Raw genomic sequence first — 24,745 nt, forward strand, 5'->3', positions numbered from 1 at the left:
GAGGTGGGGCTATCACTGAGGCAGGAGCCAGCCAAGAATCATAGCATCACGTAGGCTGAGAGCATCCCAGAGGGACGAAGGGCTCTCCCAGGTTCAGGGCCTCGAAGAGCAGAGCAGGAAGATGAGGACTGGCCAATACATTGGATTCAGCCACTGACTGAAGTTGGAAGAGCAACACTGAGGGGCAGGGAACAGAAGCTGCACTGTAGCTGACGAACCCAAGGGATGGATTGCCAGAGGCTTAGAGTAAGAAGAGCCTTTCCTCAGTTGGCTGTCAAGAAGGGAAGGGTGGGGTGGCCTTCCTCAGCCTCCTCCAGAGTCTGAGCACCCCACCCCCTTCTCTGTCCTCTCTCCCAGCTGGCCAGAGAGTAACAGGACTCTGGCCCGACTATTCCAGCTTGAAGGTCATGACTCTGTGGCCCAGCCAGGACACGAAGAGGAAAAGAAGGGCCAGGTCTTCTGCTGTCATCACAGAGTTCTGAGCTTTTTGAGAACAGGAGGAAGAACTCATAAGGTAGGAGAGTGTTGGGGTCCTAGTGTGCCTGGTAATATCCCAGCCTGGCCTGTGAGGGTCAGGGTCTTCCCCAGCCAGGGGAACTGTCTCTTTGGATTCCAAGAAGTCCTTGCTATGCTCTACTGTGCTGACTGACAGGCTGTTGTCCGGCCTCTGTAGCCTGAGCTGCCCACCAGCACGGCAGCTCCAACCACAGGAACTGCCAGGCTTCCTGCCAGGCTGCGGAGGCTGCAGCAGCCACTGCCCATTCACCCTTTGTCTCAGGAGGGCCCGCTGCTGGGAAGCCAGAGAAGGGAAATCCCAGGTTCTGTCTCTCTCTGTCTTTCTGCTTCTCTCTCTGTTTCTTGTTACTCTCTTTCTCCACTCAACAACTGTGTCTGAGGGCCAAGGTCTTTGGAGCCTACTCAGCCTTGGCTCCTTCCAGACTTTATATCTAGAAATGACATCGGGGTCAGGCTGAAATTCATGGAACACCCAGGGCATGGCCTTTGTGGATGCTTAGAAAACACTGCCAGCCTAAGGACACGAACAGACACTTGCTATGCCATCACTGTGTGCTACTATGGTTGGGGTTTCTGCCACTCCCCCAGGATGTCATGTCAGATCTACCAGTCCCCAGAAAAAGAAGTGAGACGCAGGGTCACTAGAGTAGGACACAGAAGGGAAGGAACCTCACCAAATCTCTACGACCCCTAAACTGTGCTCCTAATCAAAGCTCGTTTCTCCTGGCATAGCAGAGGGGAAGGTGGTAGGATCTTAGACAGAAACCCTCCCCCTTCACCTGTCTTCTCTTTCCCCTAGAGGTGGTACTGCTGTTCAAGACCCTCGTCATGGCTGAGCTCCTGCCCCTGTTTCCTTGGGTGCCGCTGGAGAACAAGGGTGGTGCCCAGGACTTGCCTGCTACCCCAGCAGAACAGCAGGCACAGGATGATGGAGCCCAGGACCTGGTTCCTGAGCCATGGAGATTCCCAGCCATACCAACCATTCAGATCACACCATGTAGTGATGGGGAGTCACCCCCCAGCTCCACAACACCCTCAAGCTTACCGCAATTGAGGACCTCCGAGCTGGAGAGTCTACCCCAGAACAGGTGAGACCTGGGTCGTGGGATGGGCAAGACAGTGTCTGTCTCTCTTTCCTCATGGTGGAGGGTGAGAGCCTCGTGACTGTCACCCGTCCAGATTGGGAGCTACAGGTGAGTGTTGCCTTAGCCTCATAGGCCCTGCCACTCACTAAGTAGATGCACAAACAAAACCTGCACAGGTACATTATGATACCAACTCTGAGCTCAACTGAGCAAGTCTAGAGTGCACTTCCCTCCCCACCTTTGAGCTTTTCAAACTGTGGGTTACCATCCACATAAGGACCATGAAACCAATGTGGTAAGCTGTGATCAGCAGTTTGTTTCCAAACTGAAGTAGAGTAGGACTGAAAATAATGCTATGTAGCAGGCATAGTGAGAATACGTGTGGTTTCCTGCAACTTCTGGGACATGACATGTATTTCTAAGTATGTGCTAGAGGCCAATGCAAGAGGTATTTCCTGCTGAAACCTGCAGACAAAAAAAAAAAAAAACACTTAAAAAAAACTTCTGTAAAGACTCACTACCTGTAGCCAAGGACACAGGAACTGGGAGGTTCAAGGGCATGAGAGGAAAAAGGAAAGACTGTATATTGGCTGGGAGTAGAAATATGCATTGTGGTTTCTTCCAACAATGGACACTGGCTAAGAGTGAAGGTTTATGAAGCAGAGCTCTGTGTACTGGTGTGGAAAAATTTCAGAAACAATGACAAAGGAAAACCAGTTGCAAAATGATCAAGTAGGAGCCTAACTATGTATCTTTTTTAAAAGGACACCAAATGCTAGATTATATTGTAGGTAGAGGCATCCTGTTGTAGAAAAAGGGTAGGCAAATTGCACAGGAGGAAGGCTTGACACTCAGACTGAGAAAGTGGGGGGTGGGGAGTGGGCCTTTGTAACAGTTTATTCCCCTCTTTTTTTTTTTTTTTTCTTTAAAAAGGGATCTTAAGCAATATGGCCAAATGTCCATGTTGATTGCATATGAGTCACAGGCATAGATGGCCACTGTTTTCCTGTTTGAAATTAATATTCCCTACTTAACAATATAGACATATTTCAAAAGATGAAACAGGCAGAGATAGAATTGGGACACAGGAATATGGTGGAAAGAGGCTTCTGGGACATCTTGAGGTGGAAGGCAGCCAGGGAGAATTGGGGGAGAGCTTTCCCCTGCAGAAAGGATAGCAAGTACAAGGGTCCTGAGGCAGAGGCAGGACTGTGCCTAGTGAGTTACAGGGCCCAGCAGGGAAGGCAAAGTGGGTAGGGAATGCGCAATGGAGAGACCAAAGAGCCAGATGGCTCTATCTGTTGCTAGGGTCTTGGATGCCAAGGTGGGAGTTTTACTTGGGGGGAGTTTAAGCCAAGAGAGCTCAGGTGTTCATAGGGTCGGGCTGCCTATGAGTGGGAACTGACTGGGGGTAAGGACAGGAACAGGAGACCAGAGAAGAGACTGGTGTGATGCTCCAGGCCAGGGGATCAGGCTGGAGTTGGTTGGGGGCAGTCAAGTGGTGTGGGGTAAGAGTTTAGCTTCTGGAGAGGCTTTATAAGTGGAGCCCACAGGGTTTGTGACAGATCTTAAGCAGGTGAGGAGGGTCAAGTAAGATTCAGAGAATTGGGGTTTGCCATCCACCAAAACAGAGAAGTCAGGCAGGGATTTTTTTTTTTTTTTTTTTTTTTTGCGTGGGTGGGGATTAAGGGAGAAAGGTTAAGGGCCAGGAAGGGATGGGAATGCAGAGTTTCCAAGAGGCAGGATCTGGGCACAGTGTCACATGCTTGTAATCCCTACAGTAAGAAGGCTGAGACAGGAGGTTTACAAATTTAAGGCCAGCCTGGGCAACTCATAGTACCCCTGATTCAAAATCAAATAAAATAAGGGGCTGAGGATATAGCACCAGTGATAGCACTTGCCTGGACTCTGAGTTCAATTCCAAGTGTTGGGGTGGACAGTGCACCCTGGAGAGGTAGGGATCAAGTCCCTGTGCTGGTGGAATTCACACTTCTGTCTCTCTGGGCAAGGAATCCAGCACATCAGCAGGCAGCAGTCTGCAAGGGTGGGTGCTGGCTCTGGCAAAACAAGCCCCTGTCCACTTTGCAGCCTGTGGCTCCCAGGCCTCACAAGTCACTTACCATTTTTGAGGCCCGGCCCCCACCCCTCCCGCTGACAATGCCCTCTATTTCGTTATCCCAGTTGGAACCCCACACCTAGGACGACTGGCTGGGGGTTGAGGTCGAGGCACCAGTAAGAGCCAGAGGTGCTGGATTCAGATTAGGATTGCTAAATCTCCAGCGCCCAAGGTCCTAGAAACTCCCGGTGCAAGAGCTGGGGTTCGAGACTGGGAGGAGACAGGGGAGGGTTGGGGGTCGAGGGGGTGGTGGAGATTCATGCCCTACTCTTTTCCTCCAGCTTCGGTTCTCCCGGCCTACCCGTGCAGTACCACCTCCACATCAGCTCCCCGGTTCCTCCCGGCCGGTGGCCTGGGCAGATTTGACTTTTCGGGGTCTAAGGGAGAGGAGTCCCCAGCCTGCAGCCAGGCAGCCTTGGCCACGGTGTTCAGCTCTAATAAAACGCCTGTCTCTGGCGCCCTGCCCCCGTCCCGTCCTCTCATCCCCACTCCCCAGCAGTCTCTCCGGGTCTAGGCCGCGCCAGGCCCGCCCCGTTTCCCCTCCCGGCCGGGGGGCGGCGCCGTGACGCGGCGAGGCGGCGCAGGAACCGGGTGTCGCTGACGCCGCGGCGGCCTCCGGCGGCTCCGGCCTTTTGTGCTGGCGGCGGGGTCGGGTGGGGGTGGCGGCCCAGGCAGGCGCGGCCGGCGGCCTGCGGGGTCGCCCAGCTCAGCCCAGCCCCGCTCAGTCGGGCCCTGCCCTGTGGCCGGGCGCGCGCCGCATCCATGTTCGAGTAAGGAGCGGGCCGCCGCGGTCGGGGAGGCGCGGGTCCGGGCGCCGGTGCACGTGGGGCGACCCCGGGTGGGCAGCGGAGGTGAGGGGACCCGGGGCGCACGGGGTGCACCGGCGTGGAGCGCTGGGCCGGGAGAGGGATCCAGGTCGGGATCGGCGCTGCCGGCCCGCGAAGCTCCGGGCTGCAGCGGTTTGGCCGGGGGAGACCTCTCGGCAGCCAACCTCCAGACCCGGCCTGGATCGCCCTGCCCGGGATGGAGGGAGGACGGGGTCCAGCCCCTGCCGGCCCGGGCCCACAGGCGGCCGAGCCCTGGGCCGGCCGGCAGCCCCTCCCGGCTGCGCCCCCTCCCACCGTGCTCGTCGGTCGCGGCTGCCGGGGGGCGGGGCTCCTGCGAGGTGCTCGGGGGTCCTGCGTGCCTGCAGCTTCCTTCCTCCTCCTCCTCCTGTCTGGCTCGGTGTGCGAGTGTTTCCGATTGTGGAGCCCGTCCTGGCCATGACTGTGGGTCTGTCTGGGGCTCCTAATGCGTGCACAACAGCTGCGAGCCGTTTCCGTGGTGTAGGTGTGTGTAATTTCCACGAATTCCATTTGTGGCTCTGTGTTACTTACCTTTCCTGTGTGTGTAGGACTGTGACTGTGTAGTGTGTGTTTGGGGCTCTTTGCCTGCTGCTGGTGACGTGCCTTTGGTTGTATGTGTGTAATATTTCTCATTCCATCGTGCAAGTAAGTACAGATTACCGACGTGGGTCTGGTTGTGTTTTAGGGGTGCAGCAACTATCATCCTTGTTAGTTGTTGGTATTTGTAATTTGCCACTAATTCCATCTGGCTCCTTATGTCACCTGTGAGCTACCAGTGTTTGTCCCATTGTGATTCTAGCGTGTGTATCAGTGTGCTACAGGACTCTCTTTGCTGGTATGCCTGTGGTTTACTTCTGAAACTCATTTGATTCTGTGTGCAAATGTGAATTTCCAGCATCTGTCCACTGCTGTGTGCCTGTGTCTTTGTGTGCATGTGGTTGTGCCCCTCTGTGGTTGAGTCTGTCATTTACTTCTGGTTTTTTGTCAACCTTCTGGGTATTTGGGATTGTGACATTGTTGCATGTGCCTGAGCTTTTCTGTGTGCAGCTTAGATAGTTTGTGGCTTTGTGTGTGCTTGAGGAGAGAGACAGAGAGATCCCTTGTGGCTCTCTGAGGGTGTGAGGCCCTCCTTCCTCAAACCTTGGGTATAACCTTGACTCTGAAAGGAGTAGCATTGTCCCCTTGTTAACAGTTTATAAAACATATCCTATGCATTACTTCAAAACCTGGGCACTGTGATGTCAAGGTGTGTCTCCCAGCACCCTGGAGCTGCGTTTTTCCAGAGTCCTTTGTGGTGTGTGTGAGTGTGAAGATTCTCTGCCACGGTGGCACTATTACTTTGCTCTGTTTTCCCTGCCAGATGGTGACTATGAGGATAGAGGAGCTGTTGGGATGTGTGTGCTGATTGCGTGACAATCTACCTTAAATGTGTGTGTATATGATTTAGCTGGGTTTCCCTATGACTGTTTTTTTCCTTGTGAGGTTCTCTCTGGTGACTTATGTGAATCTTTTTTGCTTTTAATGTCTCACTGAGACTCTTGTGGCTCTGTATGTAAATGTTGTTTATCTGGGGCTTCCTGTGGTTCTCTGTGTGTTCCAGTGCTGTGCTGTAGCTCTGTGTGTGTGATTAGCATGTTTGTAGTGCTGCAGTTGTGTGTGTTGATGATTATTCTGAGACTCTGGCTCTGTCTGTGACTGTAGCATGTTTAAGACACTACGTGTGTGTGTGTGTGTGTGTGTGTGTGTGTGTGTGTGTGTGTGTGACAGAGAGAGAGACACGGGGGGGGGGGGACGCTTTTCAACTGTGAGTGAGTGCAGTTTGCCTGGGATTCAGACTTGGGGACTCCTCATTGAGGTTCCTTGTTATGCACACCTGTGTATGTGTTTGCCTGTCTCTGAGCAGAGGCAGCTGGACCTGCAGGGGCCCAGGAAGTCTGTGGTGGGACAGTCTGTGGTTGCAAAAACCCCTTCCTCCTCTCACTGGTCCCCACCTCCGTAACGGTTCTCCAGCCACTTGGGGCTCTGCCACCCATGATAACACAGCTGCCTGTACTGGGCAGCCCCTACCCTCTGAGCACTTCCGCTTTGTCCTGCCCTCTGCAGCAAGAACTGAGGCGTGGGTCCTGCCTGCTTGTGAGCTTGAGCAGGCAGCCCTGCTCATGACCTATGGCTTCAGGATAGTAGGGGAAGCCTGTGTTTCAGGCCCGAGAGGTGAGAAGTCACCCCCAACTCGGCACCCTTCCCCACTCTCCTCTGTCTTTGGGTGATGTAGCCCAAACCCTTGACCACTGGCCATGGGCCCATACTGTGGGCCTGTGCCCTCTTTCCCTTCCTCAGCCTTGCTGGCCACCTGACTTCCTCAGCCCTGCTGAGTTCACTCTGCCTTCAAACTTCGTGTTCCAGCCTGTCCCTAGAACTGTCTTCTCCCATGGTTTTCCAAATCTGTTCTCTTGTTCTCATTGCTTGGCTCAAGTGAGCCTAGCCCTGTGAGGCCTTCACAGACCCACTAAAGAGACTACCTCCATGATCTGTTACTCCATCCTACACCTCTGTGCTTTTCATACCTGAATATGCATCAGAATCTCTTGGGGCCCACCCCCATCCTGTGATGGGAAGTGGGTCCAAGAATTCTGCATTTCAAATAATTTCCTGACCCAGTGGTCCCAGGCCATGCTGTAGCCTGATTTGAAGCAGTGGCCAGTGTCTAAGGCCATTATCCTCATTTCCCCATTTTTTTTGTTTTTGGTCTTTTTGAGACAGGGTTTCACTGTGCTGTTCAGGTTGGCCTTGAGCTCATTTTATAGTCCAGGCTGATCTCGAGCTCACAACCATCCTCCTGCCCAGCGTCCCAAGTGCTGGGATTACAGGTGTGTGCCACCACTCCTGGCTATTTCCTTGTTTCTTTACTAATTCTGCAGGTCCCCACCTAGAATCTAGGTCCCTCTTGGCAGCATTGTAGTCCGCCATTGTGTCTGCAGTGCAAGGTTCAGGGCAGGTGCTTGGGGTGTATTTACAGAGTATGTAGCTGGAGACTCCAGATACTGGCTGAGATGTACGCCTGTCAGCATCAGCATGGCATTTTGGATTAAAGTGGGCTGAGATGATGGCAGGACTGGGCACTGCCAAGAAGGAAAACAGATCACAGTGTCTTCTCTGTGCTGGGATCTTTGTGTTGGTCCTTGTTTTCTCCTCTAGGCAGCCCTAAGAGGTGTGAACTATTGCTCTTCTCACTATATCAGAGGACACAGAGGCTCAGCAAGGTTCACACTGGCCCAAGGCCACAAAGGGAGGAATTTCTTGCACATCCAAATCCCACAAATCACATACTGGGTGGGTTTTATCCAAGTTCTGGAAGGGCAAAGGATTGATCGTTCACTCAGCTCACAGCAGCAAATGCTCACGAGGCACCTGCTGTGCACCAGGCCCGTGCTAGGTGATGGGGTTACTAGCATCTGGTTACCGGAACCTGGATGGGAATCCAGAAGTCACCGGGGATGTGCCGAGGCAGAAGAGAAAGCAGAGAGGGAGGGTGGAGGTGGGCAGTGGAATTTCACAGTGGGCACTGAGGTTTTATTTGTTTAGTTTTGGTCTTTTTGAGATAAGGCTTTGCTATGCAGATCAGGCTGGCCTTAAACTCACAGGGATCCTCCTGCCTCAGCCTCCCAAATGTTGAGGTTGTAGGCATGTGCCACCATGCCCAGCTGGCGTTGGTGTCTTTGAGATGTGTTTGTTCCTTGAGTTTCTCTTCCTTGAGTTTCTGCTCAAGGAAGATCAGGGTGTCCCTGGACATCTGGGAGGAAAGCAGTTGGGTCAGAGGGAAGAGCAAAGCAGAAACTGGAGGAGAGGGAATGCGGGCAAAGTCCCAGTCCTAGTCCTACACGCAGGAGGTAAAGGGCTCAGGCTGGAAAGATCCTGTCCCATCTTGGGGGCACAGGCTCCTTCAGGCAGCAGGTAGGAGCAGACTGAGTCCAAGAGAGTGGCAATGGTCCAGGCCACCCTTGGTTTAACTTACTTACTTGTATATTTTATCCTGCTAATGCATTTTACTAGTATTATGTGAATGCCTCCACTCGACCTGTTCCTGAGCAGGACTGAGGAAGACAGCAGGGAGGGGCCAGGACAGCCCAGAGCTTTCCCCCTGGGAGCCTTCAGATCTGAAGGGGAAATGACCTGTCATCAGACAGTGGCAGGCTGGAGAAGTCACAGCTGGAGCAAGAGCTGCGCAGGGGGTTATGGAGGCCCACAGAAAGGAAGGAATGTGTGAGCGGGAGTCTAGAAAGTTGCTTAAGAGGGTCAAGGGTGCTCTGGGAGGCTGAGGCAGGAGAATGGTAAGTTCATGCCCAGCCTGGGCAACTTCAGGAAATCCTGTCTCAAATGAAAAATAAAAAGTGTTGGGAATGTTAGTTCAGCATGAAGGTCCCCCCCAGCACCCCCCAGGGGTGCATTCTGCAACGTGGGGGGAAAATAAAGGCACGAGTAGTCTGGACAGAGGAAAGGCATTGCTAAAGCTAGGAGGCAGGAAGGGACCGCACTCCTGCCTTCACCCCAGAGCCCATTAATGCTTCCTGAATTGTAATACAACCCTGAAACAAACCTGCTGTGTATCTTTGGTCAAGTTGTTCACCATCGAGCTGTTTGAGGAATAATAAATCTTATCGCAAAGAGAGCTTGATTGTTCCTGATAAGGAATCAACAATGAATGTGCCTTTAAAGTTCCTGATATCTTGCAGCCCTTATTGCAGTTTGCAATCTCCCCGTCACCTGCGGGTTCTGTTTGTTTAACATCTGCCTCCTACCAGAAGGTTAACTCTCCCAGGACACCAGCCATACCAGGTCTCCACTGGCCCAGCTCCTGCCAGCGTAGGGCCATTCATCCAGTTGTCAGTGTTTACCGAGTATTATTTATGTGTCCTGTACAGGTGAGGGTGCTAGGGACACCATAGCAACCAAGACTTACTGCAATTCAGTTTTGAGGTGAGCAATAAACAAACTGAATAAATAAATGGGGAGCACAGATAAATGGGGTGTGGCCAGGAAGGTGCTGATTCTAGGCCTTGCCACTGGGGAAGCTGTTACACTGGGGCTGGGGCTGGGGCTGGGGCTGGGCCTTGGGGTTCCAGGTGGAGGGAAGCAAGTGTGGAGGCTAGGTGTGGGGATGAAGTTGGACAGCTTGGGGAACAAAGGCTGGGATGGCTGGGACAACCAGGGGAGGTGACAAGACCTGACTCCAGTGGTCACAGACTGCAGTGAGAAAGCCTAGGGCCAGGGATAGGATCAGGAGGGGCAGGGAGGACCCTGCTGTGACATCTAGGTGATAGGGTATGGAACCTGGAACAGGGAGAATTGACAGAAGAAGCAGTAGGCACATCTATAATCCCAGCACTCTGAGAGGTCGGTGCAGGAAGATTGCAAGTTTGAGCCTAATCTGGACAACTGATTTAGCAAAACCTTGCTTCAAAATAGAAAAGGCCTGGGACTATAGCTTTGTGCAAAGGCCCTGGGTTCAGTTCCCAGTAACAAAAAAATAAATTTTGGTGGTGGTACTGAGACGTGCTGACAGATCAGAAATGAGGGGATAGGAAAAGAAATTCAGAGGCATGCTTATGGTTTTAGCTCAAGTAACACAGTGGAAAGTTGCTGTTCATTAAATTTTGTTGCATGAGTGAATTAGTTTTTTAAAAAACAGATATTAAGAGCTTAGTGTGTGCTTAGTATGTACCAGGTTCTGTAGAAGTCTTTTATATGTACTGGGTAACTTAAAGATGAAGATGTATTTGTCATTCCCAGGATTACAAAGTGATCAAGGCACTGCTTTGGAGCTGCAGTGCAAGGCAGGGGCACAGGTGCCTGGGTGGGCAGGTGGATGGATAGATGGGAGGGTGGGTAGATAGATGAGTGATGGATGGATGGATTGAGCAATGAATGGATAGATTGGGGATGGGTGGGTGGCTGGATACATCAATGGCAGGGTGAGATTAGATGAGGAGATGGGGAGATCAAGGGGAGTGAATTGGTCGGTGAGGTTTGTTGGACTGGTGAGTAGGTCTTTAGAACCAGGCCTGACCCCACCCCAGCCTGTCTCCTGTTTCCTCTCCCTGGCCCTAGCACCACGCCCCATTCTGGTCGCAGCACACCGAGCAGCTCCCCATCTCTCCGGAAGCGGCTGCAGCTCTTGCCCCCAAGCCGGCCACCACCTGAGCCTGAATCAGGCACAATGGTAGAGAAGGGGTCAGATAGCTCCTTGGAGAAGGGTGGGGTTCCTGGGACCCCCAGCACCCAGAGCCTGGGCAGCCGGAACTTCATCCGCAACAGCAAGGTTTGTTAACGCCCAGGTGGGTGGGTAGGAGGTGGGAGTGTAGGGAATCCAAGGGCTCTTCCTGACTCCTCTGTTTCTCTTACAGAAGATGCAGAGCTGGTACAGTGTAAGTATTTGGGCTAGAGGGGTGCAGGGGAGGTGGGGTCCATCTGCTGGCCAAGAGCCCCAGACTGCAGCAGTCAGAGAGTTGGTGCTGTGCCAAGGTTAGCAGCCAGCATTGCAGCAGATGCTGATGTTTGTATGCTGTGTGACCTGGAGTGAGTCACTCAATGTCTCTGGGCTTGTCTCTTTCTCCTTAAGAAACAGCCCTGCCTTGCATAATGGGAGTGGGTATTGAACAGGGGTTGGTGGTGCTGGTGGAACTTGCCACAGGGCCTGGCTTACATAAGAAGTCAGTAAATGGCAGCTGGCATCGTACTGGGGCTGTGCTGGGGTAGAATCCCCACCCAGACTCTCACTTGTCCACCCCCAGATGCTAAGCCCCACGTACAAACAGCGCAATGAGGACTTCCGTAAACTGTTCAGCAAACTCCCCGAAGCTGAGCGCCTCATTGTGGGTGAGTCCCCACACCTCAGGCCCAGCCCCAGCCCCTGACCTCGTCTGCAGTTCTGCCCTCCCTACTGTCCCCGCTGGGCTGTGGACTGCCAGGATGGCTGGGTGACTCGGGTATCTGCCTGTCTCTCCCGGCGCCTGGTGGCTCTCAGATTACTCCTGCGCCCTGCAGCGTGAGATCCTCCTGCAGGGCCGCCTCTATCTCTCCGAGAACTGGATCTGCTTCTACAGCAACATCTTCCGCTGGGAGACCACAGTGAGCCTTGGGGACAGGAAGAGGCAGGGATGGGTGGGGGCATGGCCCTGGCACCTTTGACCTTCCTGTCTCCTTAGATTTCCATCCAGTTGAAGGAAGTGACGTGTCTGAAGAAGGAAAAGACGGCCAAGCTCATCCCCAACGCCATCCAGATCTGTACAGAGAGTGAGAAGGTGAGCTTGGGGAGCTGATGATAGGGCCACGTGGCCACTGATCTCCACAGGCTGCCCTTTCCCCCCACATACCACAGAGCTTAGAGCAGGGCCTGATTCTTCTGAGCTCTGAGCAGCTGAGCTGTCCCTGCCCTTTATCTCGCAGCCCCTACTGTGGCCTGGCCCTCATCACCTCTGCCTGGATCCCTGCAGCAGCCTCCTGTTCCCTTGCTGCTGCACTGTATCCCCTCCTACAGCTGCCTGGAGAGGTGGCAGTGGTAGTAAAATCCTTGTCACCCATGTATCCAGCTGCTCAGATGTCCCCTCCCCTCGACAGCTGGCCTCCCATGTGCCTTTCTGCCTCACATCCAGTTGGTCACAATAAGGCCACGTCACACCTGTGGGAAGAGTGGGGGAAGTGGGAGTGGGAAGAGCAGGGGAAGCCGCAGACTTTCCCCTGTGTTCTGCCAGCCCAAAGCCAGATTAGTTGCCACCCCTAGTGAGGAGGACTCGGGAAATGCCCTGGGCTTTCCCTTTGCAGCCCCAATTTGCAGGGTTGAGGCTGCAGGGAGAGGGGTCCAACTCCACCCTGAACTCCTCCTCATGGTGACTCCAGCACCATCCAGCACTGGGCCAGCCGTGGGGTTAAACAGTTTACAGAATGGATGCAGGGGTGATACATGGATTCCTTAGGATAGGAATGCAGAGGGACAGCTGGGAGAATGTGGAAGCCGCTCCCTCACCCTATCCAGTCTCATTATCCCCTCTCCCCTGCAGCATTTCTTCACCTCTTTTGGAGCCCGTGACCGCTGCTTCCTCCTCATCTTCCGCCTCTGGCAGAATGCGCTGTTGGAGAAGGTGTGTCTGGGTGGGACCTGGGAGGGGTGGGTTTCAGGGGACGAAGGACCCAGGGGTGCCCAAATCCGGGGAGCAGAAGGCACCCCTGACTCTTCTCACCGGCAGCTACATCCACAGGCTCTTCCAGGGCACCTGGGGGTCCTTGGGCTGACCTGGAAGCTGATCTCTGGTAAAGGAGACAGACCAGTCAGTATAGACTGTCTTAATTTGTCCCTGGGCTGCAGAAGATTTTCGCACCACACAAAACCAGTGTTCTGTTGGCGGGGAGGGGGGACGTATCACTGATGCTCTGCAGTGCCTCAGAGCACCCTGGCCACCCCTCTAACTCATTGCGCACCTCCTGCCTTCTTAGGGGCTCTAATGCCCTACTCCCTGGCAGCTCCACTCTGGCCTCTGAAACGCTGGTTCCAGAAGGTCCCACTCAGGAGCAAGAGGGAGAGACAATGCAGTCAACATCTCAAAGGAGCTTGAGGCAGGAAAGGTCAAAGTGTGGTTCAAGCTCCATCACTTTTCAGACGTGTGACCTGAGCAAGTCACAGAAATGGGGTCTATTCCTACTTCATGGCTCCCACAGCCAGTCCCAGACCAGATACTCGGTGATGGCAAGTCCTCTGAGGCTGAGTATCTCAGTGGTTAGCCCTGAGGCTTTCTGAAGCCCCCTGTAGCCACAGCTCTGCCGGTTCCCAGTCAGATGACCTTGGATATGTTCCTATGCATCTTTTTGTACCGCTATTCTGAAAACAATGTTAATATTACATTAGCGCATTCTTTCCAGAAAGTGGTACCTGTGAAGACATTAGAAGAGTACCTCATTAGAACCAGCTTGGTTCATGCGCCTGCTGCTGCTTTTCTTCCCTTTATTACCGTTGTAATTCTTTCACTGCCAGTGCCCTTGTCATCCTGCCACCTGGGGACACCTGGGGAGAGAGTTGAGGGTGGGAATGAAGGGCTCTGGACTCTGTGGTGTGAATCCCAGAGTTGCCTCAGGTTACGTGTGTGATCTTGAGCCAGTGACTTTCACTTCTTGGAGCTCCACATTCTTTTCTGTAAGAATGGAAACTTCAACTCACTCACCAAGTATTACGAGGACTTGGGAGGTCCAAAGGGCCAGAGCCAGGGCCTAGAGGGACCATAACTGCTGCGCGTTCCCGTGGGAGTGGGGAGAGTCTGGTGCGGGAGAGCATGTCGCCCCCTTGTGGAATCCCTGGGGAACTGCTGAGGCTGAGGACTGGCAGGGAGAGCTCCATCCAGGGCAACTGAGACCAACACCACATCCTGCCTGCCCAGACGCTGAGTCCCCGTGAGCTCTGGCACCTGGTGCATCAGTGCTATGGGTCGGAGCTGGGCCTCACCAGCGAGGATGAAGACTATGTCTCCCCTCTGCAGCTGAATGGTCTGGGGTGAGTAGGAGGTGAGAGGTGGCCGAGCATCAAGGAGATCATGAAGGGCTGTGCACAGAATTCTTGGGGTGCCGGGCAGACAGTGGTGGACCCAGGAGAGTGGGAGGGGGGTCCCAAGGATCCGGGGGACCCACTTCCTCCCTCCCCTGCAGGAGCCCCAAGGAAGTGGGAGATGTGATTGCCTTGAGTGACATTACCCCCTCGGGGGCCACAGAGCACAGCCGGGAGCCAAGCCCCGTGGGGTCTCGCCGTGGCCATGTTACACCCAACCTTTCCCGGGCTAGCAGCGATGTGGTGAGCAGGAAGGTGCTGGAGAGGAGGGTGCTGGTGGAAATGGGTAAAGGAAGGCCAAGGGCAGGCAGGGAGAGAGGGACAGAGTGACAGGGGAGGATGGATGGAGGGATGGGACAGATGGAAATGGAAAAATGGGCAAGGAAAGCAGGACCACATAGGGAAAGAGAAAACAGACAGAAGGAGGACAGACAGAAAGCCATGAAGGGTAAGAGACATGTGGTTGAGACAGATGAGCAGTAGGTGAGAAATCTTATGGTCCAGGCATCTAAGACAGTCTGCAGTTCAGCTGTGAGCCCAGGTTTGCACACTACCACCTCAGCCTCTTGAGTCCAGTGCAGACCCAGGGGCTGCTCAGGTTGGGCAGCATGTGGGATGAGGTGGATGAAGCCTTTCTTTGCAGGCAGAGGAGGAGAAGGAGGAGCAGACGGATATGCAGCCAGATGTATCCTCCAGCCAGACTGTGACCCCAGTGGCAGAGGCCCTGGGTGCAGAGCCCACCCCTCCCGAAGGGCCCACCTCCCTGGGTCCCTTGGACCTGTTGCCCAGGGAGGAGCTGTTGACGGACACCAGTAACTCTTCTTCATCCACGGGGGAAGAAGGTGAGGCAGGTGAACTCTGTTTCATTTGCTGGCTTTGCTTATACCTGACAAACTTCACTCAGACAAGTCAAGCAAGTAGGCAACATATTGGCTTAGAAGGGCTGAAAAAAATGCAAAGGTTTGGCCAGACCTGGCAGTGCATACCTATCATCCCCACACTCTAGTAGGCTGAGGCAGGAGAATGTCAAGTTTGAAGTCAGCCTGGACAATTTAGCAAGAGCCTGTCTCAAAATAAGAATTAAAACAAGGGCTGGGGACATATCTCAGTGCAAAAATCCATGGTTCAGTCCCCATTATTGGAGGAGCAAAATTTCAGAATATGGGCAGGGACACAATTCCAATGATACTGTTAGATATCTATATGTCTTGAATTCTGCTTTGAAGGCTGTGTGGCAGGATGAGAGCAAACTCAGAAGATCAGTTGCCAGTGTTCAAATCCTGGCTATACTGCTTCCTACCTATGTGACACATGTATTTACTCAATCTGGCTGAGCTTCAGTATTTTCATCTGAAAAGTGGGGTTAGAAATAATAGTACTCACCTCACAGTGTTGTTGTTAAGAGAATGAAATGAGTTAGTGTATGTAAAATGCTTGAACCAGTTGTATTTGTTTTCTCTGTGCCAGTTACTTTTCAGGTAACCTTGGTGTGGTGGCAGTCCAGCTTGCTCAGCCTAGCACAAATAGAAAGACAGCATGCTTTTCCCACAGGCTACAGGAAAAACTCTAGCATTGATTCTGATTGGTCCAGCGTGATGAATGAACCCACTGCTGAACCAATCACTGATGCTGATGCACCAGGGAGCAAACAGTCTATAGTCAAAGGATTCCATTGGAATCGCCCTGGTGGTCCAGCAAGATGAGACTTCTCTGTGAATGTAGTAGTGCAGACCTCTAATCTCCACATTGTGGGAGGTTGAGGCAGTAGGCTTGCAAGATCAGGCCTAACCTGGGCAAGTTAGTGACTTAGCAACACCCAATATCAAAATAAAAAATTTTCAAAGGACTGGGGGTGTAGCTGTAGCTCATTAAAGAGGCTCTGGGTTCAATCCCCAGTACCACACGTGCACACATGATGGGGGCTCCTCTCCACCCTGAGGGTTGGGAGTGCGGAGGAGCAGGATCAACGCCCTCCAGGCCCTGTTCTGTCTCCCAGCTGACCTGGCCGCCCTGCTTCCTGATCTCTCTGGCCGGCTCCTCATCAATTCTGTCTTCCACGTGGGTGCTGAGCGGCTGCAGCAGATGCTTTTCTCGGACTCGCCCTTCCTGCAGGGCTTTCTGCAGCAGTGCAAGTTCACAGGTCAGTGGGCAGGCAGGCCTGGGGGGGATGCTGTGGTTAGTCTGGTGCAGGGCAGGGTGAGGAAGGACCATGAGGGAGATAGGTGGTGGCCACTAGCTGGCGTGGTGTGTGTGGTGGGCAGTTGGCATCTGTGGGAGCAGAAGTAGTTCAGCTTCTCAGATTCAGGTTCAGTCACTCAGCTAGCTGAGTGACTTTGGGCAATGTTCTGAGACTCAGTTCCTTATTCTGGATAATAGAGTGCACCCTTTTAAAGCCCGCCTACTCAGGGACCCATGAGAACTAGAAGAGTTATTACTGGAAAAGAGCCTAGGATAATGTCTAGTAAATGCTTAGTAAATACAAGTTAATGAGCTGGATGTACCGGTGCAAGCCTGTAATCCCAGCACTCTGGGAGGCTGAGGTAGGAGGGTCCCAAGTTAAGCCTATCCTGGGCAACTAAGTGACTTAGTGAGATCCTGTGTCAAAATATAAAATAAAAAAGGGCTGAGTATAACCCAATGTAAAGGCCTTTGGCTCAATTCCTAGTACTACAAAACAATGACAAGTTAATGATCACACATGTAAAGTCTACTCTGTCAGAGGGTAGATACGGGGACCCATAGGGGACAGGTTGGGTGAGATGCTGAGGCTGCTGTGGGGCCTGGGAGGTGGGAAGGATTCAAGGACACCCCAGGAAAGATGTTCAGAAGGTTACAGATGAGCTGAAGCTCAGGGGAAAAGCTAATTTGGGTACAGAAGGAGAAACTGAGGCCACAGGAGCAGACAAGCAGAGAGATGGATCACAGGTGTTCGAAGCTCGGAGAGAGGTCCCAGCTCTAATTGTCACCAGCATCTAAAGTATTAGATTCTTAAAAACATAAATTGCCCTAATTGATGTGTTTTGAAATTTTATTGTAGTTTTCTTTCTTCTTCTTTTTTTTAATCCTTGGGGAAAAAAGGGTAGGGGAGAAAAAGAAAAAAAGAGACATGGAAAGTAGAAGAAAAAAAAAAAAAAAAAAGAAAGGAACTTGAGTGAGGACATGTAGGAGGGCGGGCCTTTGGGATGAGTCTTCTAACTCTAACCCTAATCCTCTAAAAAGGCCGAGTCTCCTGATGCCGAGGGCAGAGGATCAGAGAATGGTTTCCTCATTCTGTTCCTCTTGCTCCTAGATGTGACCTTGAGCCCCTGGAGTGGAGACAGCAAGTGCCACCAGCGCCGGGTGCTGACATACACTATCCCCATCAGCAACCCCCTGGGCCCCAAGAGTGCCTCTGTGGTGGAGACCCAGGTGGGCCAGCATGGCAGCCAGCAGGGGCGGGGTGGAAGGGTGCCCGAGGGCATGGCCCTAATCTGCCCCCTTCCCTGCGCCCCTGCAGACGATGTTCCGGCGCGGCCCGCAGGCAGGCGGCTGTGTGGTGGACTCTGAGGTGCTGACCCAGGGCATCCCGTACCAGGACTACTTCTACACTGCCCACCGCTACTGCATTCTGGGCCTGGCCCGGAACAAGGCTCGGCTCCGGTGAGCGGCAGCCCCGGTGCCTGCCTGAGGCTCACAGGGCCCCTCCCTGTTTGCCTACCTAGAGTCTGAAGCAGAGTGTTGGTTCCCACATGCCAGAGGAGCAGAAACACTGGGTCCCAGAGGAACTGGTCCCCTGAACTTTGAGTAGCAGAGGGTAGATACAGAGACCCTGCAGCCAGTTTCTCCAGCCTGCAGGGCACATTTGAGCTCTGACAGACTGCATGAGTACATAGGTGAACAGTTCATTTGTTTAGCTGTTTATTGAGCACCTCCTGTGTGGCCATTCTGTTCCAGACCCTAGTCTCAGTGAGAAATCAGCCAATAAAATAGTGATTACGTGAGTGTTTCCCACTCACGTAATCTTTGGAAAAAAGCATAGCGGGTTAAGAATTGCGGGTGAGTGGGCCAGCAGAGGGTTATATCCTGAGTACACTGGTCAGAGATGGTCCTCTGAGAATATTTCACCAAGGACCTGAAGGAGGTGAGGGGTCACTTGGAATGGCCAGTGCAAAGGCCCTGAGGCAAGCAGGGATATGGGGCAGCAGGTAGGGGAGAACGGAGGGTGAAGAGTTCATTTCTGGACAGAGTTTTTAGGTGGCAACACCAGGTGCTGAGAGGCCATGTTCAACTGTGAGTGGGAAAAGGAAAGGACAGTGGGCAGGGACAAGCTCAAGGTGTCCTGAGTCGCTGTAGGATCGAGCCAGGACGGGGATATGGGCCCTGGAGTGTGATCAGAAGCTCAGTTTGGGACATATAGAGCGGAACCATCTGCTAGACCTGACATGTAGAGTTGGGGTGCAGCAGCCAGAGGTCTGGGTGAGGTCTAGGCTGAAGAATGGGGTGAGAGAAGAGGATGGCACCCAGGCAGCTGGGAGACTTGCACAGATGGAGAAGGACCAGTACGGGAGCCAGGAAGCCACAGGGTGCAGAGTGGGTCTGTTTTGTCGGTGAGTGGCCGAGGGTTCTCTCTGAAATAGAGGACAGAAAGACTCCAGCTGGGGTTCAGGGAAGACCCTAACTCCTGTCCCTGTCTCCCTGCCCCCAGGGTATCCTCGGAGATCCGATACAGGAAGCAGCCGTGGAGCCTCGTGAAGTCGCTCATTGAGAAGAACTCTTGGAGTGGCATTGAAGATTATTTCCATCATCTGGGTAGGGGAAGGGAGCCAGCTAGGGCCAGGAAGGGTTGTGGCCCTGCTGGGTACAGACATCTAAAGCACTCTGCTTTCCCCAGAGCGAGAGCTAGCCAAGGCCGAAAAGCTGTCCCTGGAGGAAGGTGGGAAGGATGCCCGGGGCTTGCTGTCAGGCTTGCGGAGGCGGAAGCGACCCCTGAGCTGGAGGGGTCACGGCGACGGGCCCCAGCACCCAGACCCTGACCCCTGCACCCGGGCCGGTGTGCACACCTCGGGTGTGTTCCTTTGGGGTGTGGTCAGGGCAGGTGGAGGAGCTGGGGACTTTGGGGCAGGGTCACCTGAGGGGTGGCTGTCTGACCTGAGTTGCTGTTCCACAGGTTCCCTCAGCTCCCGCTTCTCAGAGCCATCCATAGACCAGGGCCCTGGGGCAGGCATCCCCAGTGCCCTGGTTCTCATCAGCATTGTGTGAGTAAGGCCTGGGTCTGCATGCTTGGGCAAATGTTTAGTCCCCCTTGCCCTCTTCGCTTACTTGGGAGTGTGGGCTTACCTCCCAGTTAGGATTATGTGAGATGGACGTGTCCAGCATAGAACCTGATGCAGCCTAGATGATACCCAGTTTGTCATAAAGAAGTCTTCCTTGCTAGAAGAGCAGAAGCCTGGGGGGCCTGGGCAGCCTGTGAGATTTCTGGAGGAGCTTGGTGCTTCAGGATATGGAATTAGCTCGGTGAATGGGGAGAGATTTGCAAAAGAAGCAAGATTCTTTGTATGATTTGCTCGTGTTTTCTGTGTCCAGCCCTAAGCTGGGTGATGGTGGGGACACAGCAGTAAGCAGCAGCTTTGAAGGGAGGCAGACCTGACACCAGGCCAGAGGGACTGAAGCCAGGGTTGGGAAGCAGGGAGGCAGTGCAGGCTTCCTCCCAGCTCCGGATGGCAGTCAGGGCCACTTCTTGGCAAATCCAAGGACGCTGGGCTGAAACTGAGGCATGCGGAGGCCCACGGGTACAGAAGGGCGCGTGCTCTGGGGAAGTGGGGGAGTGCACTTCTGGGAGGGCAGGTTGGCCACAATCTCAGGCTTTCTGGGTCTCAGTTTCCCAAGGCCAGCAGCCCAGGAGAGGCCATGAAGCCTGCTGGGCTCAGGGCTACCAGGGTAGAGGAGGGCTGGGCGACTCTCATCTCTCTGTCTCTGCCTTGCTGCCTCTGCAGGATCTGTGTGAGGTAGGGTCCCACATCCTGTACCGCCCCCATCCCTAGTCACACCCTGCAGCTTCCTCTTGCTACTCCATACCTGCAGTCCCCTTCCAAGGTGCCCTGGTGTGGCCGCTAGGCTATGGGCATCATGCAGCCCTGGATTTGAATTGGCCTTCCTGCTTGTGGGTCATGTGCCCCTAGGCCATCTCCCACGCTCTCTGTCTGTTTTGTCCTTTGAAGGGGTGCGGGATGTGATCATGGTCCCTTTCAGGGTGTCATTATTGAGGGAGGGGAGATCCAGAGTTCACCCTTGACCCCTGACCTCTGACCTGTCTGCAGCCTCATTGTCCTCATCGCCCTCAATGCCCTTCTTTTCTACCGCCTGTGGTCCCTGGAGAGGACAGCCCACTCCATCGAGTCCTGGCACAACCTGGCCCTGGCCAAGGGGTGAGCGTGCAGCCTGCATAGTTGAGGGATGGGGCACGTAGGGGAGCCCAAGGCCCCACTCAAGCTCTGCATCCCCGCAGCAAATTCCCCCAGACAGCCACGGAGTGGGCCGAGATCCTGGCCCTGCAGAAGCAGTTCCACAGCGTGGAGGCACACAAGTGGAGGCAGATCCTGCGAGCTTCCGTGGAGCTTCTGGATGAGGTAGGGGCAGCCCCTGGCTGGAAGGGGAGGCGTGGGTCCCCGAGTTCCCCTCTCTTGCTCCTCTGTAAATGGGGAAAGTGTTTAGTCCCCACATTCTGGGGCAGCTGGGAAAGTCAGGAATGTAAGGGGAATTTATTGATTTGGATCTGGGGAAAATGTTCAGGAAGCCTCACTTCAGGCATGGCTGGATCCAGCTGCTCTGTGGAGTAAGAAACCATCTCTTGTCTGATCCCCAGAAGTGACTTTAGGGATGATACTTCCTTCAGGATGACCAAAGTGGTACTTGCAGCTCCAGGCAGGCATCTGAAGGGAAGAAGGCTCTCCATTGGCTTCTGGGGCCAATCTCTGTGGCCAGGGGCAGGATAAGCTTAGTCCCTGTTCCCCTAACCCCACTTTGGCCTGATGAAGGCATCACATGATCTGAGGGAAGGGAGAGACTCTCTGAAGGATATAGGGGTCTCATCTCCAGGAAGGGGTTACTTGGATATCCCATATGGCTCAAGGGCAGCATCTATGCAGACAGCTGGCTTCAGATTTTATTATGTGACCTGTGTAAGTGTTGTTTGTTTTCTTACCATGTGAGCCTTGGTGCCTCTTCTGTATGAAGGGCTGTAATTGACATTGCCTCTTGAGAGAATAAAATGGGTTAACATTTTGGAAAAGTGCCAGGTACACAGTAAACACTTTGTGTGTGTTATGTATGTGAGCTTAGCACCAGGTACACAGTAGATACTCATAATCATGTTGTTACTACATAGAGAAGTCCTTGAGCCCCTGTGATTTTTGGCCAGAGCAAAAGTGAGGTGCCTGTGGTGGGGATGCGAGTGGGAGACTTGGGGAGAGCCCACCACTAGCTGGGTTTGTGAGAGCAGCAGAGCTGAAGAAGCAGGTGATGGAGAAATCTCTCCTTCCATAAACTGAGGCCCACATCAGGGGCCTCCTTGGGTCCTGGACATGCACATGGGGAGATGGTCCCACTGGATGAGCTGTGCAGGGCATGGTGGGGAGCGACAGGCTGGAACCCTGTCACCGAGAGAGAGAGCAGGGACAGGGCACAGATCCCTATCCTGAGTTAAATTTTGGTGACTTTCTTCTCCCTCAAGTCACTGAGGGTACAGAATTAACTTCACAGATGGGCAGTAGCAGGTGCACACTGAGCAGTACTAGAGCTGGGCTTTGCTAGGCCAAGCATGCTTGATGGTCTGAGGCTCCTCGCTAACCTTCTTGGAGGATGTGCTTGTTACCCATTTCATAAACAGGCAGCCATTTCATGGACCCATTTTATAGATGGCATCCTGGGTACAGGTCCCTGAATTTGCCCAAGGTCGTGAGGGGAAGTAATAATAGCTAATGTGCACTGAGCACTTACTGCAATCAGGTTCTAGTATTTTTTAAACCCCTGAAAGAATCCCCCGAAGCAGGGATGTTGCTGACACATGCTTCAGATGACTGCCCAGAGCAGCAGAGGAACTTGCTTCAGGTCATTCAACAAGTAGTAGAGTCAAGATTTGAACCCAGGCCATCTGAGTCCTGGGCTCACATTAGGCCCATCTTCTGCTTCCTGGGGGAAGCTAAACAGGGCATATACAGCGTGGCTCTGCTCTTCTCGTAGTGACCTGAACAGGGGCGCCTTTCAGCTGAAGGTACGGGTGGGCTCCGTCCCCCTGCTGGTCTGACCTTCATACTCCCTGCCTTCTCCTGGCAGATGAAGTTCTCACTGGAGAAGCTGCATCAAGGCATCGCAGTCTCAGACCCTCCCTTCGATACCCAGCCACAGCCTGATGACAGTTTCTCCTGAGGATGCCTGGCCACACAGCCGTCCCCCAAACCGACAGAGAGACACAGCCCCGGCAGCCACTGCTGGCACGGTGCGAGTGCCGGAAACCTCCTGCCCACCCCTTCAGTGGCCTGACCAGGGACCATGCAGAACTGGGGACCACAGAACCGAAATGCACTTTAGACCAGCGTGTGCGAGTCCAGCTGCCATCACCTGTCTGGCCAGGGAGCTGGCCTGGCCCGTGGCAGGCTCCCCACTAACTTATTTTGCCCAGCTGGGGTTGTGGGGGGGCACCCCTGGGGTGCACTATTCCCTCAGCTCTGGGTTTAATGTATTATATTTATTTGGGGCTGACGAAGCTCCAATAAAGGGTTGGAAATGGCTGTGACTGTGGTTGTGGGCCCCTGGGATGGGTAGGGGCTTCCCTTGGCTCTCAGACCCTGCTGTGGCAGGAAGGAGGCACCTAGCCATCTTCAGGGCCTGTAGGCATTGAGGCCATCTAGAATCCCTCCAGCATGCTCCACCAGCATCATCAAAGTCCAAAGCAGGGACTCCAAGGACAAGTTGGTTCCTAGTGGCTTGGGTTCAACTGCTACCAGTAATCATACAACCCACAGAATGTCAATGTCCTTGAACCTCGGTTTCATCTTCTACATAATGGGCACGATAACACCTTCCTTCTCTCACAGTGGTTTAAGGCAGTGGTCCTCATGCTTTAGCTGTATGAGAATCTCCTGGAGAGCTTGCTGTGAAATGGAGTGTGGGGTTGGGGTTTCTAATTTGGGCTGGTGCAGGACTGGGATTCTGTTGACAGTGCTTCCCAGGGACCATACTTTAAGAAACACTTTTAGAGGCTTCAAGGAGTTATAAATGTGCCAGAGCCTGACACAGTAAGTGTCCAATAGATGTTATGCTTATTGTAGGAAAATTCAGAGGAAAAATAAGTAGTAAGCATCAAGTATGTCTGTAGTGCTATGACCAGATGTTTGATTTTTTTCTCACAGTGACTCACTCCATCAGGTGGTAACAGATGCCTAAGGCCACCCAGCAGGGAGGTCTCCATATTTACATGCAAGATGCCAGCCTCCCTCAGCCCACCTAGGTGGAGTGTGTTTAGATACCTGTGGTACAGATGAGGAAATGTGCTGAGGCCAAGCCCTGGCCATATAGGACCCAGAGGGAAGGAGAGGTCACAAGAGATCTTGGGCAAGTCATGTGACAGGCTGTGAAAATCATCAGGCTCTCCTACCTTCTAGCTGTGTGATGAGGGCCAGTTAATCACTGGGTACCTCAGCTTTCCATACATGTAAATTACTCATAATGCTGATACCCACCTTGTAGGAAGAACTAAATGAATTAGTACTGGTTCTACTGCTTAGGTCAGGACCAAACCCATAGAAGATGCCCAGGCATCTTGCAGGGCTGTAGGGGCTGCCCCCTGCCCATTGCTACTGCCCGTCCTTACTGTGTCATCACCTACCATCCCCCACCCGGGAACAGCCTGGAACAGCAAGGCAGTTATTTTCTGCAGGGGAATTTCACAGCTCCGGAGGTGCTGGCATAAAAGCCCGGACCACAAAGGTGTCTGGTGTCCCTGGATCTCTGCCCCTCTGCCCTGGATGTGCCCCACACCCTTGGGCTGGCACAGGATGCTAGGCTAGGGAATTGTGGGATTTTACCCCAACCAGAACTGGAAGGTAGGACCTGGGCAGCCACCCCGGCCAAGAGTCTCTTTGCCAGCCTGGTCCTGAGAGCTCAGAGCCCACTGTCTGACAGAATCTACTGGTCTCATAGCCACCCCCCACCCATGAGCAGGAGTTCTGATCCTTTAGCTCAAAGTTTCCTCATTTGTAAAGCATGAACAATCAAACTTGCTGTGAAAGTCTTGGGAAGCAGTAGTGAGTTCAGCAAACCAGAAGCAAGGTCTAATAAGCACTGTTTATTCTTCATGAGCACCTACAGTGTGCCAGGCACAGTTCCAGGTGCTGTAACAGCAGTGCCAAGCACAGCGGCCTCACTCTCTTCTGTGCACAGGTACTGAAAAGCTATGTAAAAGAAGTAATGCCAGGTAGGAAGGAAACGAGGTCAAGTCAGCGGCAAGGGAAGCAGTGTAGCCTGAATGGACGCAATACCTGACCAAGGTGACACTGGAGCCAAGAGCTTTAAGAGGCGTGGGAGTTGGTGACCCTGGTCACCTGGGGGAGAGCAGGTCCAG

General features: G+C 53.4%; 1 protein-coding gene across 4 annotated transcripts; it reads left to right on the plus strand.

Annotated features, from left to right (window-relative positions):
- The first annotated feature begins 1,329 nt into the window (after positions 1–1,329).
- Gramd1a (GRAM domain containing 1A) lies at positions 1,330–22,913 on the plus strand. 4 transcript variants are annotated; one of them, XM_023563680.2, is made up of 19 exons: positions 1,330–1,604; positions 10,668–10,878; positions 10,964–10,984; positions 11,351–11,435; positions 11,584–11,687; positions 11,765–11,860; positions 12,617–12,697; positions 13,985–14,097; positions 14,250–14,403; positions 14,792–14,990; positions 16,145–16,288; positions 17,438–17,556; positions 17,645–17,787; positions 18,833–18,936; positions 19,019–19,192; positions 19,295–19,382; positions 20,445–20,552; positions 20,633–20,753; positions 22,459–22,913. In XM_023563680.2, the coding sequence occupies exons 1-19, from the start codon at positions 1,345–1,347 to the stop codon at positions 22,549–22,551; spliced, it is 2,418 nt and encodes an 805-aa protein (XP_023419448.1). In that variant the 5' UTR covers positions 1,330–1,344; the 3' UTR covers positions 22,552–22,913. The 4 variants fall into 4 exon arrangements, with proteins under 4 accessions (XP_023419448.1, XP_023419449.1, XP_063109411.1 ...); XM_023563681.2 differs by having other exon boundaries at positions 14,250–14,391; XM_005002246.4 differs by lacking the exon at positions 1,330–1,604 and adding an exon at positions 4,342–4,487.
- The last annotated feature ends 1,832 nt before the right edge of the window (positions 22,914–24,745 follow it).

This window comes from Cavia porcellus, unplaced genomic scaffold (assembly GCF_034190915.1).
Source record: "Cavia porcellus strain 051 isolate PalLab524CR breed Dunkin Hartley unplaced genomic scaffold, mCavPor4.1 scaffold_7, whole genome shotgun sequence".
In the NCBI taxonomy this organism is placed as follows: domain Eukaryota; kingdom Metazoa; phylum Chordata; class Mammalia; order Rodentia; family Caviidae; genus Cavia; species Cavia porcellus.